This window comes from Trichomycterus rosablanca, chromosome 17 (genome assembly GCF_030014385.1).
Source record: "Trichomycterus rosablanca isolate fTriRos1 chromosome 17, fTriRos1.hap1, whole genome shotgun sequence".
Lineage (NCBI taxonomy): Eukaryota > Metazoa > Chordata > Actinopteri > Siluriformes > Trichomycteridae > Trichomycterus > Trichomycterus rosablanca.
The window spans coordinates 19986905-20008000 of NC_086004.1; the positions used below are offsets into that span (position 1 = coordinate 19986905).

Consider the following 21096-nt stretch of genomic DNA (forward strand, 5'->3'; position numbering starts at 1 on the left):
GACCACACCGTTAAAAAAAGAAAAGGTACAATTTAGTACTTTCATATCTTACATCAGCCGTAACATTAAAATCAGCTTCTTGTTTTTACACTTTGTAGTTCTACAATTACTGACTGTAGTCCATCTATTTCTCTACATACTTTTTTTTTAGCCTGCTTTCACCCTGTTCTTCAATGGTCAGGACCCCCACAGGACCACTACAGAGCAGGTATTATTTAGGTGGTGGATCATTCTCAGCACTGCAGTGACACTGACATGGTGGTGGTGTGTTAGTGTGTGTTGTGCTGGTATGAGTGGATTTTAAATACAGTGTCCACTCACTGTCCATTCTATTAGACACTCCTACCCAGTTGGTGGTTGGTGACAGTGAGGTGTTTAAAAACTCAATCAGCGTTGCTGTGTCTTATCCACTCATACCAGCACAACACACACTAACACACCACCACCATGTCAGTGTCACTGCAGTGCTGAGAATGATCCAACACCTAAATAATACCTGCTCTGTGGTGGTCCTGGGAGAGTCCTGACCATTGAAGAACAGCATGAAAGGGGGCTAACAAAGCATGAAGAGAAACAGAAACAGATGGATTACAGTCAGTCATTGTAGATAAAATGGACAAAGCGTGTAGAAACAAGGAGGTGGTTTTAATGTTATGGCTGATCGGTGTATAGAGTGTTCTAAATCTATAGCAGTCTGAGGCTCGCTGAACTGTGGACACTATTTTTTTAGAAAGCCCAATATAAACATATGAAAGGAATCAAACTCGTACTATTTTGGCTAATTGCAGACATAAGAATCCCAAGACTGACAAGACACACTTCTTTCTCACTCCTTTTGATTTTAGTCCACTGACCAGGAAAAATAGCATCTAGACCATGTTTATAGCTGCTGGTAATGTACTCTTTAAGCACATAATATAAGTTTTAGCATCGACTCCTAGTTTTTTGCGATGTCACTAGAAAACTGATACTTGAGAATACTCAGGGAACGTATCAAGAGTAAAAAATGACAGATTTTCGGGCCCATTGTAAGGCACCCTGTGCTATCAGAGGATTAAAAACAATGTTTCTTATGGTTCGTTTTCTACCTGATCTTCAGAAAGATCCTCACCTGTTTGATGGTAGATGGTCTGAATAAAAAAAAATCAGAAAAGCATGAGTAATTTCTGCCTATAACATCAAGGATTTAAGAAAAATGCACCTTCACACCTTCCCTTTTATGCTATGCTATATATAAACAAATCCAGGAGTGCAAGAAAATATTCCATTATTCTTTCAACAGTGATTAATGCCATAAAAACAAAACAGAACGATCGTTTGAACATGTCAGAAGGTTAAAATGCTGTTGCTAGTTGTATCTTGTGATTGGGATAGTAAAAAGAGTTTATACAACTAAATACACTCAAAATTAGCAGTTGTATTATTATTCAAGCCAAGTCAGGTAGCAAGAATGTCTTAATTTATACAAAAAGCATTAAAAAGAGTATTTAATGGAAGAAAACTACCATCCTAAATCAAGTTGGCATTAGAATAAATACAGTATGAGGAATATGTGTGGAATGTTACCTGATCCTTGGAAATGTAGAACGTTTGATTTTTTCTACAGTCCAACATGCAAGCACCAATGGCACCAGTGCCATTTAAAACACGAAGAGCCTACTGTACAATCCATGATTCACAAAAAGAGATGTACGTAATTAGCACCTGTTACATTTGAACCCAACACACCAAGCTTGACCAGCTGGCACTTGACCAGACGTTTAGAGTGTCTGAGGGAGGGACACATACAGAATAACCTTGCTGCTAACACAGTGACTCCAGCTGTCTGGTTGGGCTTAAGCTATAAAGCACGGAAGCAAACAGGAACTAAATCCAGGTATTATCCTTCTGCTTTCACATTGGGGTGACAAAATAGCCCATGTACCATCAGCCATAACATTAAAACCACCTCCTTGTTTCTACACTCACTGTCCATTTTATCAGCTCCACTTACCATATAGGAGCACTCTGTAGTTCTACAATTACTGACTGTAATCCATCTGTTTCTCTGCATGCTTTGTTAGCTCCCTTTCACCCTGTTCTTCAATGGTCAGGACCCCACAGGACCACCACAGTGCAGGTATTATTTAGGTGGTGGATCACTCAGCACTGCAGTGACACTGACATGGTGGTGGTGTGTTAGTGTGTGTTGTGCTGGTATGAGTGGATCAGACACAGCAGTGCTGATGGAGTTTTTAAACACCTCACTGTCACTGCTGGACTGAGAATAGTCCACCAACCAAAGATATCCAGCCAACAGCGCTCAGTCGGCAGCGTCCTGTGACCACTGATGAAGGTCTAGAAGATGACCAACTCAAACAGCAGCAATAGATGAGCGATCGTCTCTGACTTTACATCTACAAGGTGGACCAACTAGGTAGGAGTGTCTAATAGAGTGGACAGTGTATCAAAAAACTCCAGCAGCACTGATGTGTCTGATCCACTCATACCAGCACAACACACACTAACACACCACCACCATGTCAGTGTCACTGCAGTGCTGAGAATGATCCACCACCTAAATAACACCTGCTCTGTGGTGGTCCTGTGGGGTCCTGACCACTGAAGAACAGGGTGAAAGGAGGCTAAAACGTATCTAGAGAAAGAGATGGACTACAGTCAGTAATTGTTTGTTTGTTTGTTTATTATGATTTTAACGTCATGTTTTACACTTTGGTTACATTCATGACACGAACGGTAGTTACTCGTTACACAAGTTTAATCAGTTCACAAAATTATATCGACACAGTCATGGACAATTTAGTGTCTCCAATTCACCTCACTTGCATGTCTTTGGACTGTGGGAGGAAACCCACGCAGACACGGGGAGAACATGCAAACTCCACACAGAAAGGACCCGGACCGCCCCACCTGGGGATCGAACCCAGGACCTTCTTGCTGTGAGGCGACAGTGCTACCCACCGAGCCACCGTGCCGCCCTAAAATTGACAGTGAGTGTAGAAACAAGGAGGTGGTTTTAATGTTATGGCTGATTGAAATAATTCAAATTGAATAAATTAGCACCTTGATGTCCACTCGGGTTAGCCATGGGAATAGATGGTGTGGTTTTGTAGGATTAGAAGAAAAATAAAACAATCCATGGGTATTCTTTGTGCTGTGGATAAAAACTAATAAAACATGACAGCATGATGCTACGTGACCCAACATGGATTTGTTTTCCAAACAGATTCTAGGAAAGCACCCGGTTTAAAATAACATACAGGTTCACAACAGTCTGAGGATCAGACTGATATTACAGATGTATCATTTAAATTTACATTTACAGCAATGTCTATTCCAACCTCAAAACTGAGAAGTGCTTTAACAATATACAAACTTACTTTTGTGAATGTCAGATACCTGAAATCTATGTACATTTGGGTCCGACGAGGACCCTGTGAGCTTATGCACTGAGCCTTGGTGTCAGATCTTCCCTCCTCCTGGAGGAGATATCGATGTCTATGGACTCTTTTCCGAGAATGAGCCGGAGACGTTTCGCTGGTGGAAGCGGGATGAAATCGTCCACGAAATCCTCCTCCTCCTCGTCCTCTCCCTCCTCTGATGAAGACTGTTCGTCCGCATGCCCGTGTTTGCTGCCATTTTGTGCTTGACTATCTAAAAGTTCAAGAGGGCTGACCCCATTGAGCATGGCCCCACCGAGACAGGTTTGAGAGACCGGACACTCGTGCTTCACTTGGATCTTCACTTTGGCAGAATCTGTGTTGGAAACAGGACTGAAGCGATTGTTCGACCTGCCTTTCTTGTCACGGTTCTTGCTAAACTTAATGCCACCTTTGGAGGAGTTCATGTGAGCCTCTCTGGGCTCGCTACTGCTGCTGTCCCTGCGTCTTCTCAAGGTCAGCTTCGGAATGCCTGTAGTATCCTCCAGGATTGATGAATCGTAGTGCGGAATTCGATGCCTCTTTTTCCTCTTTCCCAAACCCCGACTGCTCTCCTTAGACTTCTTCTTCCGGGACCTTCTACCATTTGGGAGTGCAGGAAATCCCATTAGTATGTTTCTACAGTGCTTGATGTTAGCACTTTGCACAACAGGGGAAAATGCTGGCACAAAAGGTTCCCCGCATGAGTCCTCACTTTTTATCACCCTGTTCGGCCGAGGCTGAGTAAACCGTTGACTTTGCAAGTTCGAGGTTCTCCTGATGTATTCGTTTTCTAGATCAGCTTCATTCAGACTCAACCCATGAGAAAGATATTCCTCCAAATCACCAGATTCTGTCTTAATCACTTTATTATCCAGGGCTGGGATTTGTTTTTTCAAAGTGCTCGGAACCTCTTGTTTCTTATGCAGAGTCCTCGTTGACTTTCGAATACTGTAAGTGCAATTCTGATCAGTCTCCAGACCTGTGGAACTTCTTAATAAATGATGATTGTTTTCCTTCGCAATGTGCCGTGTAGATTCCAGTGAGGTAAAAGTCCTATGTGAGTCCGTCTCCTTTTTAACAGAAACTCTGCAAACTGCAGCATTGGGCTCCTTAGGGTTTGGAGCTACTTTGACAGAAGGCTTTGCTTCTGACCCTCTGCTTTGGCTCCGTAACCGTACGTTCGTGTGCGAAGACTTGGAGGGTTTTAGTCTCTTTGGTACCCTGTTATTAGTTGGACTTTGTTTGGAACTTGAGGTAGTTGTGTAGGCTCTTGAGAGAGAACGTCCACTGTGAGTCCTGGTTTTACTCGCCCTTCCACGAGTGAGTGTCCTTTTCCTACATGCTGAATAGAAAACATGATGATTAAATGTATGTTGTTGGGTTTTTTTGCATTTTGCTTCCCCTCAACTAATGCTGACATCCTGACTGAGGAGAGCCGTGAATATTGTGGATCAGCTTTGCGCATGGAGAGTCACACCCTGATCACATTATCCCCCATCTCTGTTCAGGCGCCAGCAGTCAATCAGCCAGCAGAGGACGTAATTGCATCAGTTATAAGGAATCCCCTCTGGCACCCTCCATAAACAACAAGCCAATCATTGTTCGTGTAGATGCCCAGCCTGCAGGTAACAGAGCTGAAATTCTAACTCATGATTCTGAGATGTCAGCTCTGGTGTGCTAGCATGTTTTACCGCTGCGCCACCTGAGTGCCCAAATATGTTTTAAAAAGGTTTATTTCAATCTGCTCTGGATCTGAAAAGACACAGCCAGTCTGGCTTGTTTACATCCCTCTTACTAGTCACATTATAAAAATGCCTCCAAGGCCCTTTATTTTACCATTACCATAACATTTATTGCTCATGAACAGGAATATGGCAGCCTACCTTGCTCTTATGATACTTTGATTAGGCTGGAAAACACAATCTGCTCTAAAACAGAAAACCAAAGGACTCAGGTATATTCTGTAGCTATAGAATATGCTAGCCTTGGATCTTATTGACACGTGGGCACCATTGACTGAGCTGTCGGCATGAGTGGTGGAGGGATACAGAGGGCAAAGCATGACCTTCTGTTCATGTTAGAGCTCTCTGTGAGAATTTGCCCTGTCAGCTTGGGTGTCAGACATGCAGCAAAGAATTTGAAATCATTGGGACAAATAAGTGTGTGCAAGTGTGTGTGTGTGTGTTGTAAATTATAATACTTGCATTACATCATAATAAAATGCCATTTAAAATCCATTTAAATTACAATTAATTCTCTTATATGCAACTATAGCCAACTGACATCCAGTCCACCTTCTGCATGCTTTTGGGAAAGTAAAGGAAACCAGAATAGCAAAGGAAAACACACATGGACAAGAACTGCCATGATCACAGACGATAACTGGAGGTATATTTCAAACCCAAGTTCTTAGGACCATGTTGCTGTGGAGCACCTACACTACCACCCGACTGCTATAATTTTAGTTTGCTTTCAATAAACAATGCAAAACATTTATAATAATATAAAACCAGGAGACCTGGACCAGTGATGTTACTGTTGTCAATATAAAACATATCTAGAATCAACACAGCTGATCACAAGCCAGAATCACCAATAATATAGAAGTTAGTCTTACATGAATGTAATTTTGGTGATTCCTGAGCGTCTGCATCGGTGTGAGAATCAACAGAATGAACATCGGAGTTCTGACTCGCTTCTTCCAGCTTCTTCAGCCGGTTGAGTCGCCTGTCTGTCTCCCTCAAACCATATTTGCTATTAATAACTGGGGCTGCCGCAGGAAGTCCCATTTTGGATGTAAAAGCACCAGTGCCACGTCTGCAAAGAATTAAAATAAATAAACAGAGCTTATTAACACACAAATACAAAAAGAAATCGCAAATAAAGTATTATGATTCCGCTCCTATTTTTTTTTTAATAAAAAGAATAAAAAGTTTCAGGGTACAGTGAACTCAACGTCAATTGGTTCTGGGAGTGGTGTTGAGTTTAAAAGGCGTTGAGTTTCAATGTATTTTTCCCCATAAGGATGTATGTGGAAACCTGTTAATGTGTTCATGGAACTGCATATTTTTTTAGACTAATGTAAAATAATAGGGTTGTTTTTGACACTTATACACTGAAATAATACAAATATAATATAAAAACACTGAAATATAATTGAAAACAGTTAAAAATCAATAAAAAAAATACAATACACCCTGAACTTTATCTTTACTTCTTTATTGTTTCCTTTTGCTTCTTAATCATGGAGATGCTTGATATTGGAATATCGTATTCAGTTCAGTAAAGGTGCGGTCACATAAGAAACTTAACGTCATTTCATTAGTGGAGAGAACTTATGACCAATAATAATTAAGAGAGGTTTAATGTTCCTGTGTCGTTCTTTTAATACACTGTCACGTTAAGCTTTTTTAACGATAAGCGTTTTAGGCTCTCTCGGAAAAGCTGATTCTTACAATTTCTCAGCACTGTGAGCTATAACACAAGTTTAAAAGTGAAACTGGAAAAATCCAGCTAAACACAGATACATGTGAAGAGTGGATTTGACAGTTATTCCACACAAATGCAGATTCGTCTCATATTCGCACTTTGATGATGCTTTACTGCATCGCTCAAGTCAAGCACTGAACAAAGCGACTTTTCATTGTAAATGTCATCATAAATTTTTTTAAAAGCTGAACACGTTGAGTTTAAGGTAAACGTTGAGTTTAAAAGTACAATTTGTTTTGGCAAAGGGGGTTGACTTTCAAAGATTTTGAGTTTAGGGGACGTTGAGTTACAAGGTACCACTGTGTTTTATAACACTATACCTTTCACATGTGTAGCATTCACAGAATTCATTGTTTTCTCCAAAGAAGCCATCACCATAGTAACAGGAAATTTCTTCTCCTGGTTCTATATCTCTGAGAACTTTGACACAAGCAGTGTCCCGACCAGTTGACACAAACTGAGGACACAAGAAACAACACGCAATGTATCAAACATTCCAATTATTTATGTAGTCCATGTAAAAACTGATATATATACACTGATCAGCCATAACATTAAAACCACCTCCTTGTTTCTACACTCACTGTCCATTTTATCAGCTCTACTTACCATACAGAAGCACTTTGTAGTTCTACAATTACTGACTGTAGTCCATCTGTTTCTCTACAAGCTTTATTAGCCCCACTTCATGCTGTTCTTCAATGGTCAGGACCCCCACAGGACCAACACAGAGCAGGTATTATTTAGGTGGCGGATCATTCTCAGCACTGCAGTGACACTGACATGGTGGTGGTGTGTTAGTGTGTGTTGTGCTGGTATGAGTGGATCAGACACAGCAGTGCTGCTGGAGTTTTTAAATACCGTGTCCACTCACTGTCCACTCTATTAGACACTCCTACCTAGTTGATCCACCCTGTAGATGTAAAGTCAGAGACGATCGCTCATCTATTGCTGCTGTTTGAGTCGGTCATCTTCTAGACCGTCATCAGTGGTCACATGACGCTGCCCACGGGACGCTGTTGGCTGGATATATTTTTAGTTGGTGGACTATTCTCACTACAAAGTGCTTCTATATGGTAAGTGGAGCTGATAAAATGGACAGTGAGTGTAGAAGCAAGGAGGTGGTTTTAATGTTATGGTTGATCAGTGTATGTTACATAGATAATGAATACAGTTACCTTACAATTTGGCCGACAATCTGAAAACAAGGGGGAAAAAATGGCATTATTTTAAAAGCAAAACACACATCAAACAAGACTTGGTTTTTTTGAGAGTAATTGCATGTGTACCGTGGTTAATAAATGCAGCAGGTCCGAGCCATAGCTGAGCACAGTTTTTGCGAGTGGAGTACATGACGCTAAAATCGTTCTCCCCATGGTGCAGTAACAAGTTTTCCTCGCTTGCTGAGAGCTCAGCAATACAACCAACCAAGTGTTCAATCTTATCATTCCTCTTCCTGTAGTAGAAAAAGAACACACGTGCAAAAATGCATTGAATTGCACTACAGGTCTCACAGTACAAGCTCAGACACCAGATACACAATATTAATCTTTTACCATAATTTTGTTGCAACTATTTTGGCTCCATTTTGCTCTGATGAGTAACGATTGCAGGGTAATATTTCAAACCCACTTTCACTGGCAAACATGCGCAGGTAAACAAATACCTAGAAAACAACAGCACAGAGCTTTAACATGTAAATACACAGGTATAACATATACACCGATCAGACATAACATTATGACCACCTCCTTGTTTCTTAACTTTGTAGTTCTACAATTACTGACTGTAGTCCATCTGTTTCTCTACATACTTTTTTAGCCTGCTTTCACCCTGTTCTTCAATGGTCAGGACCCCCACAGAGCAGGTATTATTTAGGTGGTGGATGAATCTTAGCACTGCACTGACACTGACATGGTGGTGGCGTGTTAGTGTGTGTTGTGCTGGTATGAGTGGATAAGACACAGCATCTCTGATGGAGTTTTAAACACCTCACTGTCACTGCTGGACTGAGAATAGTCCACCAACCAAATATATCCAGCCAACAGCACCACATGGGCAGAGTCCTGTGACCACTGATGAAGGTCTAGAAGATGACCAACTCAAACAGCAGCAATAGATGAGCGATCGTCTCTGACTTTACATCTACAAGGTGGACCAACTGGGTAGGAGTTTCTAATAGAGTGGACAGTGAGTGGACACGGTACTTTAAAAACTCCAGCAGCGCTGCTGTGTCTGATCCACTCATACCAGCACAACACACACTAACACACCACCACCATGTCAGTGTCACTGCAGTGCTGAGAATGATCCGCCACCTGCTCTGTGGTGGTCCTGTGGGGGTCCTGACCATTGAAGAACAGGGTGAAAGCAGGCTCAAAAATAAGTATGTAGAGAAACAGATGGACTACATTGAATTATTGTGGACCTACAAAGTGCTCCTATATGGTAAGTGGAGCACAGTGAGTGTAGAAACAAGGAGGTGGTTTTAATGTTATGGCTGATCAGTGTAAATACCTCAGTCTTAATCTATAATCAAAACAAATTCAATTCATTTTCTTATTACAGAAAATATTTGCATGTAAACATACAGTTAGTAGTTGTGTTCAGTTTAAAATACATACATGTTGCTTGAAAAGTTTTTCCTGGGCCTTGGTCTTGGGTAGAAGATGGTTTCTAGATGTCAAAGCCTCAAAAGCTTTCTTCAGGTCATTATGTTTTTTAAAATTCTCTATTACCTCCTTTAGCTCCTCTTGTCTTCCTTTTACTGGACGAAACCTAGTCAACAGACAATAAAAACCATCATAAAACAGGAGTTGTTATTTGGTTTCACCAGACAGATAAAATAAATGTTTTACAACATAATACATAATATATCACAGAGAACCAAAAGGCTGAGACCACTAATGAAAACGCTTCTATTTTGCAAAGCTCAAAGCTTTGCAACAACTACTGGAAGACTAAAGATCAGTGAGTGATGACTGGTATGGACGTTCCTTAATAGTCACCCGACCTAAACCTTATCAAGCAAAAAACAAGCAATCAGTACCATCTGAAAATGCTCTTAAGAATATTATGAAATCATGCTGGGATAACATAGATCAATATAACCATTGTATTAAATTTTACACATTAGACATAATAGTACAGATAATACACATGTATGACATGTAACATATAACATATTTAACAGGCCCGACAACACACGGACTGTTAACCAGTATTTAACCAGTTTTTAACCAACATTTAACCAAAACAACAACTGTGGTTAAGAAGTGCTACAGCTCTGGGGAAAAAGCTGTTAGCATGTCTGGTTGTGTTTGTTTTGATTGCCCTGAGTCTTCTGCCAGATGGAAGTGTCCAGGACGAGATGGATCTGCTGTAATTTTACCGGCGCCCTTCTGCTGTTGTGGATGTCCTGAAGTGTTGGCAGACTACATCCAATGATCCTCTCCGCTGTCCTGAATATATACGCTGGAGTGTGGCTCGTTCATGAGATGTGGAGAAACCAAACCAGATGGTGATAGATGATGTAAGGATTGCTGTGTAGAACTGGATCAGCAGACTTTGAATTGACTTTGGCAGGTTGAATTTCCTCAGCTGTCTCAGGAAGAACATTCTCTGCTGAGCCCTCTTGGTGATGGAGAACACCCTTTCCCACTTTAGGTCCCTGGATAAGGTGGTGCCCAGGAACTTAAGTGACTCCACCATCGAGACAATAGAGCCACTGATTTTTGGTCTGAGATTTTTGTATAGTAGTATAGAATTAAATAGAACATACACCATTGGTGTTAAAACTGTGGGTGTTGGGTTGTGTGGTAGAATGGTGACTACCACGTGATCAGTTTTGCCCTACTTCTGTCACGAGATGACACCAAAGTCAGACGATGGTGAAAAGAGAGCGATTTCATACACACAGTCCTCCACAAAAACAAATGATGATAAGTAAATATGAATATGGTAAATTGCAACCTGCAATTTCCGACCTGGCCAGGCATCCACACAAACACAAAGAGGCCATGATTGAGGGAGGAAAGGTCAAATAGGATTTCTTCCCACTGTGATATGCAATCTCCAGGACTGGTTCTGGGAAGGGGGTCACATGGAGCTTTGTGTGGCTCTCCACCGGGAACCACTGGACGCATGTCAGGGCGCCAATCCATCGCAGGGCTTTGGCCATAACCCCCTCCTCAGACATAGCCAATCAAGTCTGTGTAGACGCCCACCAGCTTATAGCAGGGATTTAAACAACGAAATCCCATGGTGGGTGTTAAAACGTTGCCCATATAGTCTATTACTCTGTGAATGTATCGTTACCTTGTATTCATCTTATGGGTTTGAAACCCAAGGTAAGAGTCTAGGATGAGGCTCGTGGTTAGGTCATCATTCTCACATAATTCCTTGGCCGTCATTCCTGATGACCGGACATGCCGTCTTTCCACTTCAAATGGACCACCATTAAAGCCTAGGGAACCAGACAATGCAAAATAAGGCAAAATGATAGTGGGCTTATTTTACAGTGATCTTATGACAGAACAAAACCTATTACCATTTGCAGACAACAGTATACTATGGCATTAGTGTCAAAACATATACTGGCTTAACTGTTTTTTTAATGTCACAATATGTGAAAGGTCACTTTTCATTCTACCCTCCAAAAAACAGCACAGTGACATCACTGGCCCAGTTACTATTTTCTGCATTTTTAGGCCCTGTAATTCTACAGCCTTTGCCATTATTAAAAAACAACCAAACATGACCATTTCCCTTATATATAGCATTCACTCACGGCGACGGCATGGCCTGCTGCTAAGGGAGCTCTTGCCGTGACCCAAATGTTGAGCACGGCCTTGGCTCCCAGGCTGTTCACTGAACCTGCTGCCATGTCGTCTGCCATTTACTACCATGTTCTTCTTGGATTCGCCCATCCACTTTATACCCACAAACCACCCGGGTTAGTTGCATTGAGTCTGTGTTCTGGAAAAGCAAACAAGAAGGCTATATGTTAGATAACTGTGTCCATAAACAATCCAAAACACAGCTCTACTATGCATGTGCAACATCACAATTTATACCTACATATTTCATGTAGAATTTTTACATGACTCCTGTAGGAAACACTTGAGTTTTTATAATCTTGGTTTTAATTATAGACTTTGTGTATTTTTACTTTCATAGCACGCTATATAAAATAGACAGTCTATCCGTAATTTTTAATGCAAGTTTTTAGTTTCTGTTTCATTCTGTTCTCTTATACTCTTAAATAAAAATAATGGTTGGTTAAGACCATTTTCTACGTTTACTTTATTCAAGGAACATAAGAAAATTCAAAACTGATGTGTGTCTGTCAAACTTGTGTTACACATAAACACATTAATGTATAACCATAACTATTAACAATTCTATTATTATACCCCATCCATCGGGAACCACTGGACGCAAGGCAGGAATTCCCTGAACAGGGCGCCAATCCATCGCAGGGCTTTGGCCATAATCCCCTCCTCAGACATAGCCAATCAAGTCTGTGTAGACGCCCGCCAGCTTATAGCAGGGATTTAAACAACGAAATCCCATGGTGTGTCAGCTTGAGCGCTGAGCACCTTTATTTGAAAAATGGTACTGTTAAAACATTGCCCATACAGTCTGTTACTCTATGAATGTATAGTTACCTTGTATTCATCTTTCACGTTAATGTATAACCATAACTATTAACAATTCTATTATTATATCCCATCTTGACAGCGGGCGGAACTTGTCATAAAGCAAGCAATTACAAAGCCCACCTGATTAGAGGGAAGATATGATGGGTAATTTACATTGCAGACCCGCTATTTACTGGGCAATTGCTGCGTCATTATTTTAATCTTTATTTTGTAAGTAAATATCCAGATAAGTAAGCTAATAAAAAAGAAATTTGGTCTTATTTAAGACTTACCTTGAACAGACATTGGAACGTTTTCGTTAAGATTTGGCAACCCGGACAGTCGAAAAGTCTGTTAAAGTGATTCCTAAAATATGCAATTAAACTGAATGAAGTGTAAATGGCTTTATTTTTACTGTCTACTACGATTAAATCGCCTAAAACACATCTTAAAGCCGAGAATATGCATGGCCTTTATTAATCAAAAATACTTGAAGTCAATGTAAACGTTTCATACTATTATAATGCAAACTTGTTATCATTTAAAAAGGCTGAATGCGTTTTACTGGATTAAAAAATGCACACAAACAATTTGATTCGATTAAGCTTGTGAACCGACTCGACACGTTCATGTATTATTTGACTAACCTGACATAACTACTATACAAACGCGTAAGGAATACAGTTATTAATCTCTAGGAATCATTTTCAGACACAACAACAAAATCACCAACAATACAGTTAAAAATATTGTGTGTTTAAAGGACTTCATTTTTTGTTAATCATAGAGTTATTAACTAATTCGCCTATATGAATTGCTACTAGCCGGGCTGTGTTCTAAATACCCTATTCTATACTAGGTAGTCTTTGAAAATATAGCAGCGACAACACTGATAGTGCACGAATTTGACAACTATTTAGAAGATTACAATACTATTTAGGACGCAACCGCAGTGTAACTAAGATAGTGAATAAAAGCAACTAACGTATATAATGTGCATTAAATAATCTTGCATATTTGTGTATCTGTAAATTTAATTGTAACCTTTAATTGAGCAAAGACGGTGTAAACAATTTAAACATGTTTATAGTTGACTGTCTGGTCAACAGCTAGTTTAATAATATCCAATTTTATGGATAATAAAATACAGATTCTAAATAAATGAATAAAATAGAACATATTTTTCTATTTACTATCGAATTAACGAATAGCGTTTGCTTGGTTAACACTTTTCGGACTATATGTTACCGTAGACAAGTTGGGCATGGTTGTATCCCAAACCTACACATTTAATACCAACCATTGTTTCAAATTAGCAAGAATTCGATTTGTGAAGTGCACACTACTTAGTATTGTAACAAGGAATTTGGGACGCACCCCTTAAACCAAATACTAGCAATGCTAACCTGACAACATCTAATAATCATATATTTACAAAACATGCTGGTTTGTTTATCATTCATCGCATACATAACTTAAAGTGATAACGTCAAAAATGACTAAATAACAAATCGGTTGAGTCACTAAATACTTAACCCAGCACAGGATCAGTTAGCTACTAAGCTAACCGGCTAACTCGAACAAATAAATTACTTTTAGTTGTAAAAACAATACATTCTTACTTAGTCATTGGCTGCTATAGCAAAGTTCAGATCTCAAACGTTCACTCAGATCCAAAATAAAAAGTCCAAAAATAACAAAGAACATTAAACTTCACTTAGAAATTAACATTTAAATCCAAGATGGCGGAGGTGTTTGAAGAAGAAAGGTAGTAGAGAAATCAGTCTTGACAATTTTTGCTAGTATTTGATAATTCATACAAAAACTATTTTTAAAAAATCAATTAGTTTTAAATCAAAATGTTTATTTAGTAAAGAAAATAGATTTGATATACGATAGGGAAATCAGTTGAGAACTACTATCCTCTACTCGGAGGAACACCAAAGTAGTTCCGTAAAAACAAACCCCTGTCCTTTTAAAAAAGGTTGCCAGATCCACTCATCCTGCACATCATGGTATCTGATGTGACGAGAACAGTTAAAAGTTTTTAAATGATAGTAAGGAATGTATACAGTGGATTTAAAACATCTCCACACCTCTGATACAACACCAGGTTTCATAATCAGACTAAGATAAATCTTTTCATATTTATTTCCATCTATAACGTGACCTATAATTTGTGCAATTCAACTGAAAAACGAAGTGCAATCATTATTGAGGTGGGGGTGTGGAGGACTACAATTATGTATTTGAATAACTGTTTGTTTGTTTGTTTGTTTGTTTGTTAGGATTTTAACGTCGTTTTACACTTTGGTTACACTCATGACAGGAACGATAGTCACTCATTACACAAGGTCTTGGACAATTTTGTATCTCTAATTCACCTCACTTGCGTGTCTTTGGACTGTGGGAGGAAACCGGAACATCCGGAGGAAACCCACACGGACACGGGGAGAACATGCAAACTTCACACAGAAAGCACCCGGACCGCCCCACCTGGGAATCGAACCCAGGACCTTCTTGCTGTGAGGCAACACTGCTACCCACTTAGCCACCATTTGTCCATTTGAATAACTGTGTAACTGTCTGGTTGACAGATAGTTTAATAATGTTTAATGACAACCATTACCTGAATTCTTGATATATCTGGGCTTGGGCATGGTGGTGGCAGCATTATGCTTTGGCCCGTTTTTCTTCAGCTGGAACTGACGCTTTAGGCAAAGTAGGAACTAGGAACATTTCCAAATATCCATCAGTTTGGCACAAAAATCTTAAGGCCTATGCTAAAAACAATAGAATGGCTTTACCAGAATGGCATTGCGAAAAGCCCAGATCCGAATGCAATTGGGAATTTGTTTGGTGACCTAAAGAGAATGTGCACAGAAGATGCCCTCACAATCTAACACATCTGAAGCACTTTTGCAACAAAGAGTGGGCAAACACTGCCAAGTCAAGATATGCATTGCTGATAGACTCCCACCCAAAAGACTGATGATGTCATAACTTCAAAAAGACTTTTGTTTATTTTTTTAATAAATTGTACACATTATAGGTCACATAATAGGTCTAGAGGATAACCGAGTTCAGCACAGAGAGTGCAATCAGGGCTCATCATCTTTCAGTTCAGTCTGTGGTAGAATAAAGTCTAGTGGTAAGTTCTGGACAATGTGGGGGCGGTCACTGCAGATTTCCAAGTTATTGCAACCTTCCCCCTTCCGATCCTCTATAGAGGTGCTATAGAGAACATTCTGACCAACAGCCTCCCAGTCTGGTATGGAAATTGTACAGCCTCTGACCAGAAATCCCTTCAGAGAGTAGTGAGGACGGCGGAGAAAATCATCCGAACCTCACTCCCTTCCATACAAGAACTATACCAGTCACGCTGCCTCAGAAGAGCCACCAAGATAGTTGGTGACCACACACACCCGGCCTATGGACTGTTCAGCCTCTTGCCCTCTGGCAAACGCTATCGCAGCATGCGATGCATTTTTTACTTTACTTAACGTGTATTTTATGTCTGTTTACAATGTATGTGCGACAGTGTTTTTTTTTTTTTTTTTACTTAATGTATATCTTTTTTAAAACTTAATGTATATTTTGTCTTGTATATGCTCTTTTTTTGTTTTATATTCTGCACGTTGGAGCTTGGGAAACGCAATCTCGTTCAGCTGTGCACTCCTAGCTGTATAGTCTGAATGACAATAAAGTTCACTTTGACTGACTCAAATCTTCAGGCTTCAGCCTGGCAAAAGGTTTCACATCAAGACCACAGACATTGTTGAAGTTTTAATATAAAGAAAATCATTAATAATAAAATGTAAACAGTGCTGATTATATCATGGGACTCTTCCCCCCTTGTTTTACAGCTTAACTGAAAGCAGGAACTTCTATGGTTTGTAAAGGCTAATCAAAAGCCTGAATAAATTCCACCTCAGGCCAGTGTGGAGGACATACAGAAGAAACTGGCTGACCAGTTAACCTGTTTGGAGCAGAAACATGCAGACTTTTTATAATCCTTGGGGACTTCAGCAGGGCAAAATAAGCCATGAGATATCAAAATTTAGACAATAAAACATTGGACCATTGCAATACAGTTATTAAAGACGTATACTGCTTTGTTCCCCATGCAGTGTTAGGACATTCTGATCTGGTTTATCTTTTTCCAACATAGAGGCAAAAAATAAACAGTGAACCAATGGACCAACAAGACAAAGTAGGAACTGCAGGACTGTTTTAAATATACCGGTTGTCTTATTTCTGAAGCTTTAACCAACAACCTGGATGAACTAATTAACTCTGTGACTTCATACATTCGCTTTTGTGAAGACGAGTGTGTACCTTCCGGGACATTCTACAAAAACAACAATAACAAACTGCAATTCACAGCCAGATTAAGAAAACTTGCCAAGCTAAGATCAGATAACATAAGATAACATAATCCTTTATTAGTCTCACAGTGGGGTTGTTTGTTTATTAGGATTTTAACGTCATGTTATACACTTTGGTTACATTCATGACAGGAGCGATAGTTACTCGATACACAAGATTAGGTCACACAAGGTTATATCCAACACAGTCATTGACAATTTTGGATCTCCACTTAACCTAACTTGCATGTCTTTGGACTGTGGGAGGAAACCGGAGCATCCGGAGTAAACCCATGCAGACACGAGGAGAACATGCAAACTCCACACAGAAAGGACCCGGACCGCCCCACCTGGGGATCGAACCCAGGACCTTCTTGCTGTGAGGCGACAGTGCTACCCACTTAGCCACCGTGCCGCCCTCACAGTGGGGAAAATCACTGTGTTACAGCAGCGAAGAGATAGCAAGGAAGATGCTTACAGATGTGGGGATAGAGCCCTGTACAATCAGACCATAACCATGTTGAAAAAAGAAATCCATGTGACCAAAACAGCTAGCCTGTGACTCTCACTGTGCAGCTCCTTGCAAGACATCACTAACTACAAGGGACCATCCAACCCCGCTAAGACAAACAAAGACCTGGCTGTCAACCATGTTTTCTACTGCAGGTTTGAGGTACACATTCACACCCCCTCCCACTCCTGTACATCAGCAGCCAACATCACACCTCTGGCTGTCACCACACACTCCCCCCTCGAATAAGCAAAAAGCCACCAGGTCTAGACGGTGTCTCATCCTCATGTCTCAAAGCTTGTGCTGACCAAATGGCTCTTATCCTTACACAGATCTTTAACATGAAAGAAACCCTTCATCACAGGACTAGGTGAGTACAGGCCGGTTGCTCTTACATCTGTGGTCATGACATCCTTTGAATCAGGCCCCCTGCTAGACCCTCTGCTGTTTGCCTACCAGCCCAGTGACATATGTGAGGATACTGTTTGTGACTTCAACCTTGGCATTAAACACCATCATCCCAGAAATCCTCTGCTCCAAACTCTCAAATCACTGTATCCCCTGCCATCTGTCAGTGAATCACCAGCTTCCTAACAAGCAGGACACAGCATGTGAAGCTGGAGGATGTCACTTCTGCAATATGAACAATCAGCATTGGTACTCCACAGGGTTCTGTCCTCCCTCCTTTGCTGTTCTCTCTCTACTTGAATGACTGCACCTCTACAGAGCCAGCATTTAAATGGCTAAAGTTTGCAGACTAGACTGCGGTCATCAGACTCATCCAAAATTAAAATAAGTCTGCATATCGGCAGGAGGTTGAACAGTTGGTGTTCAACCTGGATCTGCACACACTCAAGAAATGATAGGGTTTTAGGAGACAACCCTCAATGCTGCTCCCCACCACAAGTGTCTGCTGTGGAGAACTTCAGGTTTTTGGGAACTATCATCTCCCAAAATCTGAAGTGGAAGACCAACAACTCCGTCCTCAAAAAGGCCCTTTAGAGGATGTATTTTCTACAGCAACTAAGGAACCATGGTTCTACTTTATGCAATTTTTCTATTTTTCTATCTGTAAACTTCTGTTTAGCACATGTAAATAACCTGTACAATGTCTGTATATTTTAGAGAAATAACAACCATCAAAAACAAGTTCTTTGTGTGTGTAAACATAATTGTCCAATATGATTGTAGGTTTGGCACAAAATGAAGGTCTAGAAGATGACCAACTCAAACAGCAGCAATAGATGAGCGATCAGCTCTGACTTTACATCTACAATGTGGACCAACTAGGTAGGAGTGTCTAATAGAGTGGACAGTGAGTGGACACGGTATTTAAGAACTCCAGCAGTGCTGCTGTGTCTGATCCACTCATACCAGCCCAACACACACTAACACACCACCACCATGTCAGTATCACTTCAGTGCTGAGAATGATCCACCACCTAAATAATACCTGCTCTGTGGTGGTCCTGTGGGGGTCCTGATCATTGAAGAACATGGTGAAAGCAGGCTAAAAAAAGTACTAAAAAAAGAGTCTTAATATATATTACATATTTATACCCCACCCCACCCCCAATCGTCACTGTTTAATTCATACGCTGTCCATGTTAACAGTTTGTAAAATAAAAAAATTTCTTGTGACCCCATTTCTATTACAGACAATCAGGTGTCTAGCACAAACTAACCTTAAAATGAAGCAGAGATTAGTAGTGTTCAGTGTTAGTTAACACTATAAACATAATGCAAAATGACTGCATGAAAAAGGCCAAAACCAATTTTATTAGAAAAGAAAAGTCACATTCACAAAAAATCCCTACTTAATAACAGGGTTAATAACAGGCATGCAATAACACATTTCAGCATGACTATATACAGCACACATATACTGTATTCATCAAGATACATAGTAAATATGCTCACGTTACAAAATTCACAATTCAAGTGAATTAACTGTTAAACTGACTCAGTGGCACTGAATACAAACTAAACGTTTGGCTGGAATCTTTCCAGATTTAAGGTGCAGGATCTACAAAGCACATTTTAGTAGCAAAATCGTTCAAGAGGTTAAACCTGTAAAATACATCTGCATGTCCATCAAAGACACAGAGGTAAACCGTAAATAATAATGTGTAAGTGTTAAATAGCACCTGTGAAGAAAACATTACTATAATAAACTGCATCAACAGGCTTCAAGCATCATTTCTGTTTAAAAATGCCCAGTCTGATTATGAGTACGTATATGTATTAAATAGTCTTTAAGCAAGTAAAGACTACAACTAATTCCATGGCAAATAATTCACTTTTACCTGCATTTAGATGCTAGCCCACTACCTATTGTTTGAGCGTCTACACATCCATGAAGTGGAAGTGGCTGAATGGACTATAGCCATTGGGGGGGTCCTAAGCCCGGATTAAATAAGGCGGGTTAAGTCAAGAAGGGTATCTGGTGTAAATCCTGATTGATCTGCTGTGGTGACCCCTAAATTTAAGAGCAGCTGAAAGAATAAAAAAAATGAGGAAACTCTCAGGGCCTGAATAAATCAAGGTCTGACTTTACATTTGTGAGCCTATTGTCTAATATGCCATCTTTCATTTCTGTAAAATATAAAGAATAGTTCCCATTTATTCATATTATTGAACCGAATCCTAACTATACATGCAGTATCAATATGCTGTTTAACTACTTACAATTATACTTTCTCGCATCTGACTCAGATGACGTTGTAACGAACTAGTAATAAGCATGCATATTTGGTGTTAAATATATATGATGCAATAAATGGGATGAGAAATGACACAGTTATGTTTTAAAAGCAACATTTAGAAGTTTTACAATCTAAATTATGATTACTTAAAAAATCTTAATTTGTGTCTGAATTATCAAGCGAGTTTTGTGTAAATTTAAAGCTGCAACATGTAGCCTTTTATCACCAGTTACCAATCACCAGGTAAGCAAATAAGGAGATACTTAATACAATTTGATGCTGAGCTCCTGGAAAGCCTAAAATATTCATTAAAAGGTCTAGTTATCATTAAAGTTTTGCACTATGAACTTCTACACATGACAACTGCTTAAATGTGCATTTACCTACCACAGAGGGCCTCATGTTCCTGACTGCTAACACACTACATATCACTGCACTGATTTTAGTCAGATGTATGGTCTGACATGAGACTTTATCATCACTCTTGCATAAACGTAAAGTGGTTTAACAAATTTATAAATACATTTAAAATATACTTTATAGATTTAAAACACTTTATCATTAAAAATATCTTGTCTGCTTTGGCTTTAAAACTGAAAGCCAAGTGTTACAGTATATACACCGATCAGCCATAACATTAAAACCACCTCCTTGTTTCTACACTCACTGTCCATTTTATCAGCTCCACTTACCATATAGAAGCACTTTGTAGTTCTATGTAGTCTTCAATGGTCAGGACTCTCCCAGGACCACTACAGAGTAGGTATTATTATCTGAGTGGTGGATCATTCTCAGCACTGCATTGAAACTAACATGGTGGTGGTGTGTTAGTGTGTGTTGTGCTGATATGAGTGGATAAGACACAGCAGCACTGATGGAGTTTTTAAACACATCACTGTCACTACTGGACTGAGAATAGTCCACCAACCAAAAATATATCCAGCCAACAGCGCCCCATGG

At 39.9% G+C, this 21096-nt stretch overlaps 1 protein-coding gene across 5 annotated transcripts in view; it reads right to left on the minus strand.

Annotated features, from left to right (window-relative positions):
• Positions 1-21096, minus strand: part of LOC134331130 (histone-lysine N-methyltransferase KMT5B-like) — a 34476-nt gene that overhangs the window by 10549 nt on the left and 2831 nt on the right. The window contains exons 1-9 of one of the 5 annotated variants that reach the window (XR_010015107.1): positions 11701-11883; positions 11229-11376; positions 9536-9689; positions 8468-8577; positions 8201-8367; positions 8090-8109; positions 7232-7368; positions 6040-6239; positions 3381-4764 (exon numbers count right to left, since the gene is read on the minus strand). Coding sequence is in view for 4 of the 5 variants with exons in the window: in XM_063012405.1 (XP_062868475.1) it covers positions 3443-4764; positions 6040-6239; positions 7232-7368; positions 8090-8109; positions 8201-8367; positions 8468-8577; positions 9536-9689; positions 11229-11376; positions 11701-11839 (2397 nt within the window). In the remaining variant the exon portion in view is untranslated. Of the gene's footprint in view, positions 1-2709; positions 4765-6039; positions 6240-7231; positions 7369-8089; positions 8110-8200; positions 8368-8467; positions 8578-9535; positions 9690-11228; positions 11377-11700; positions 11884-21096 lie in introns of those variants that run through there. The other 4 variants (XM_063012405.1, XM_063012406.1, XM_063012408.1 and 1 more) reach the window with 4 other exon arrangements.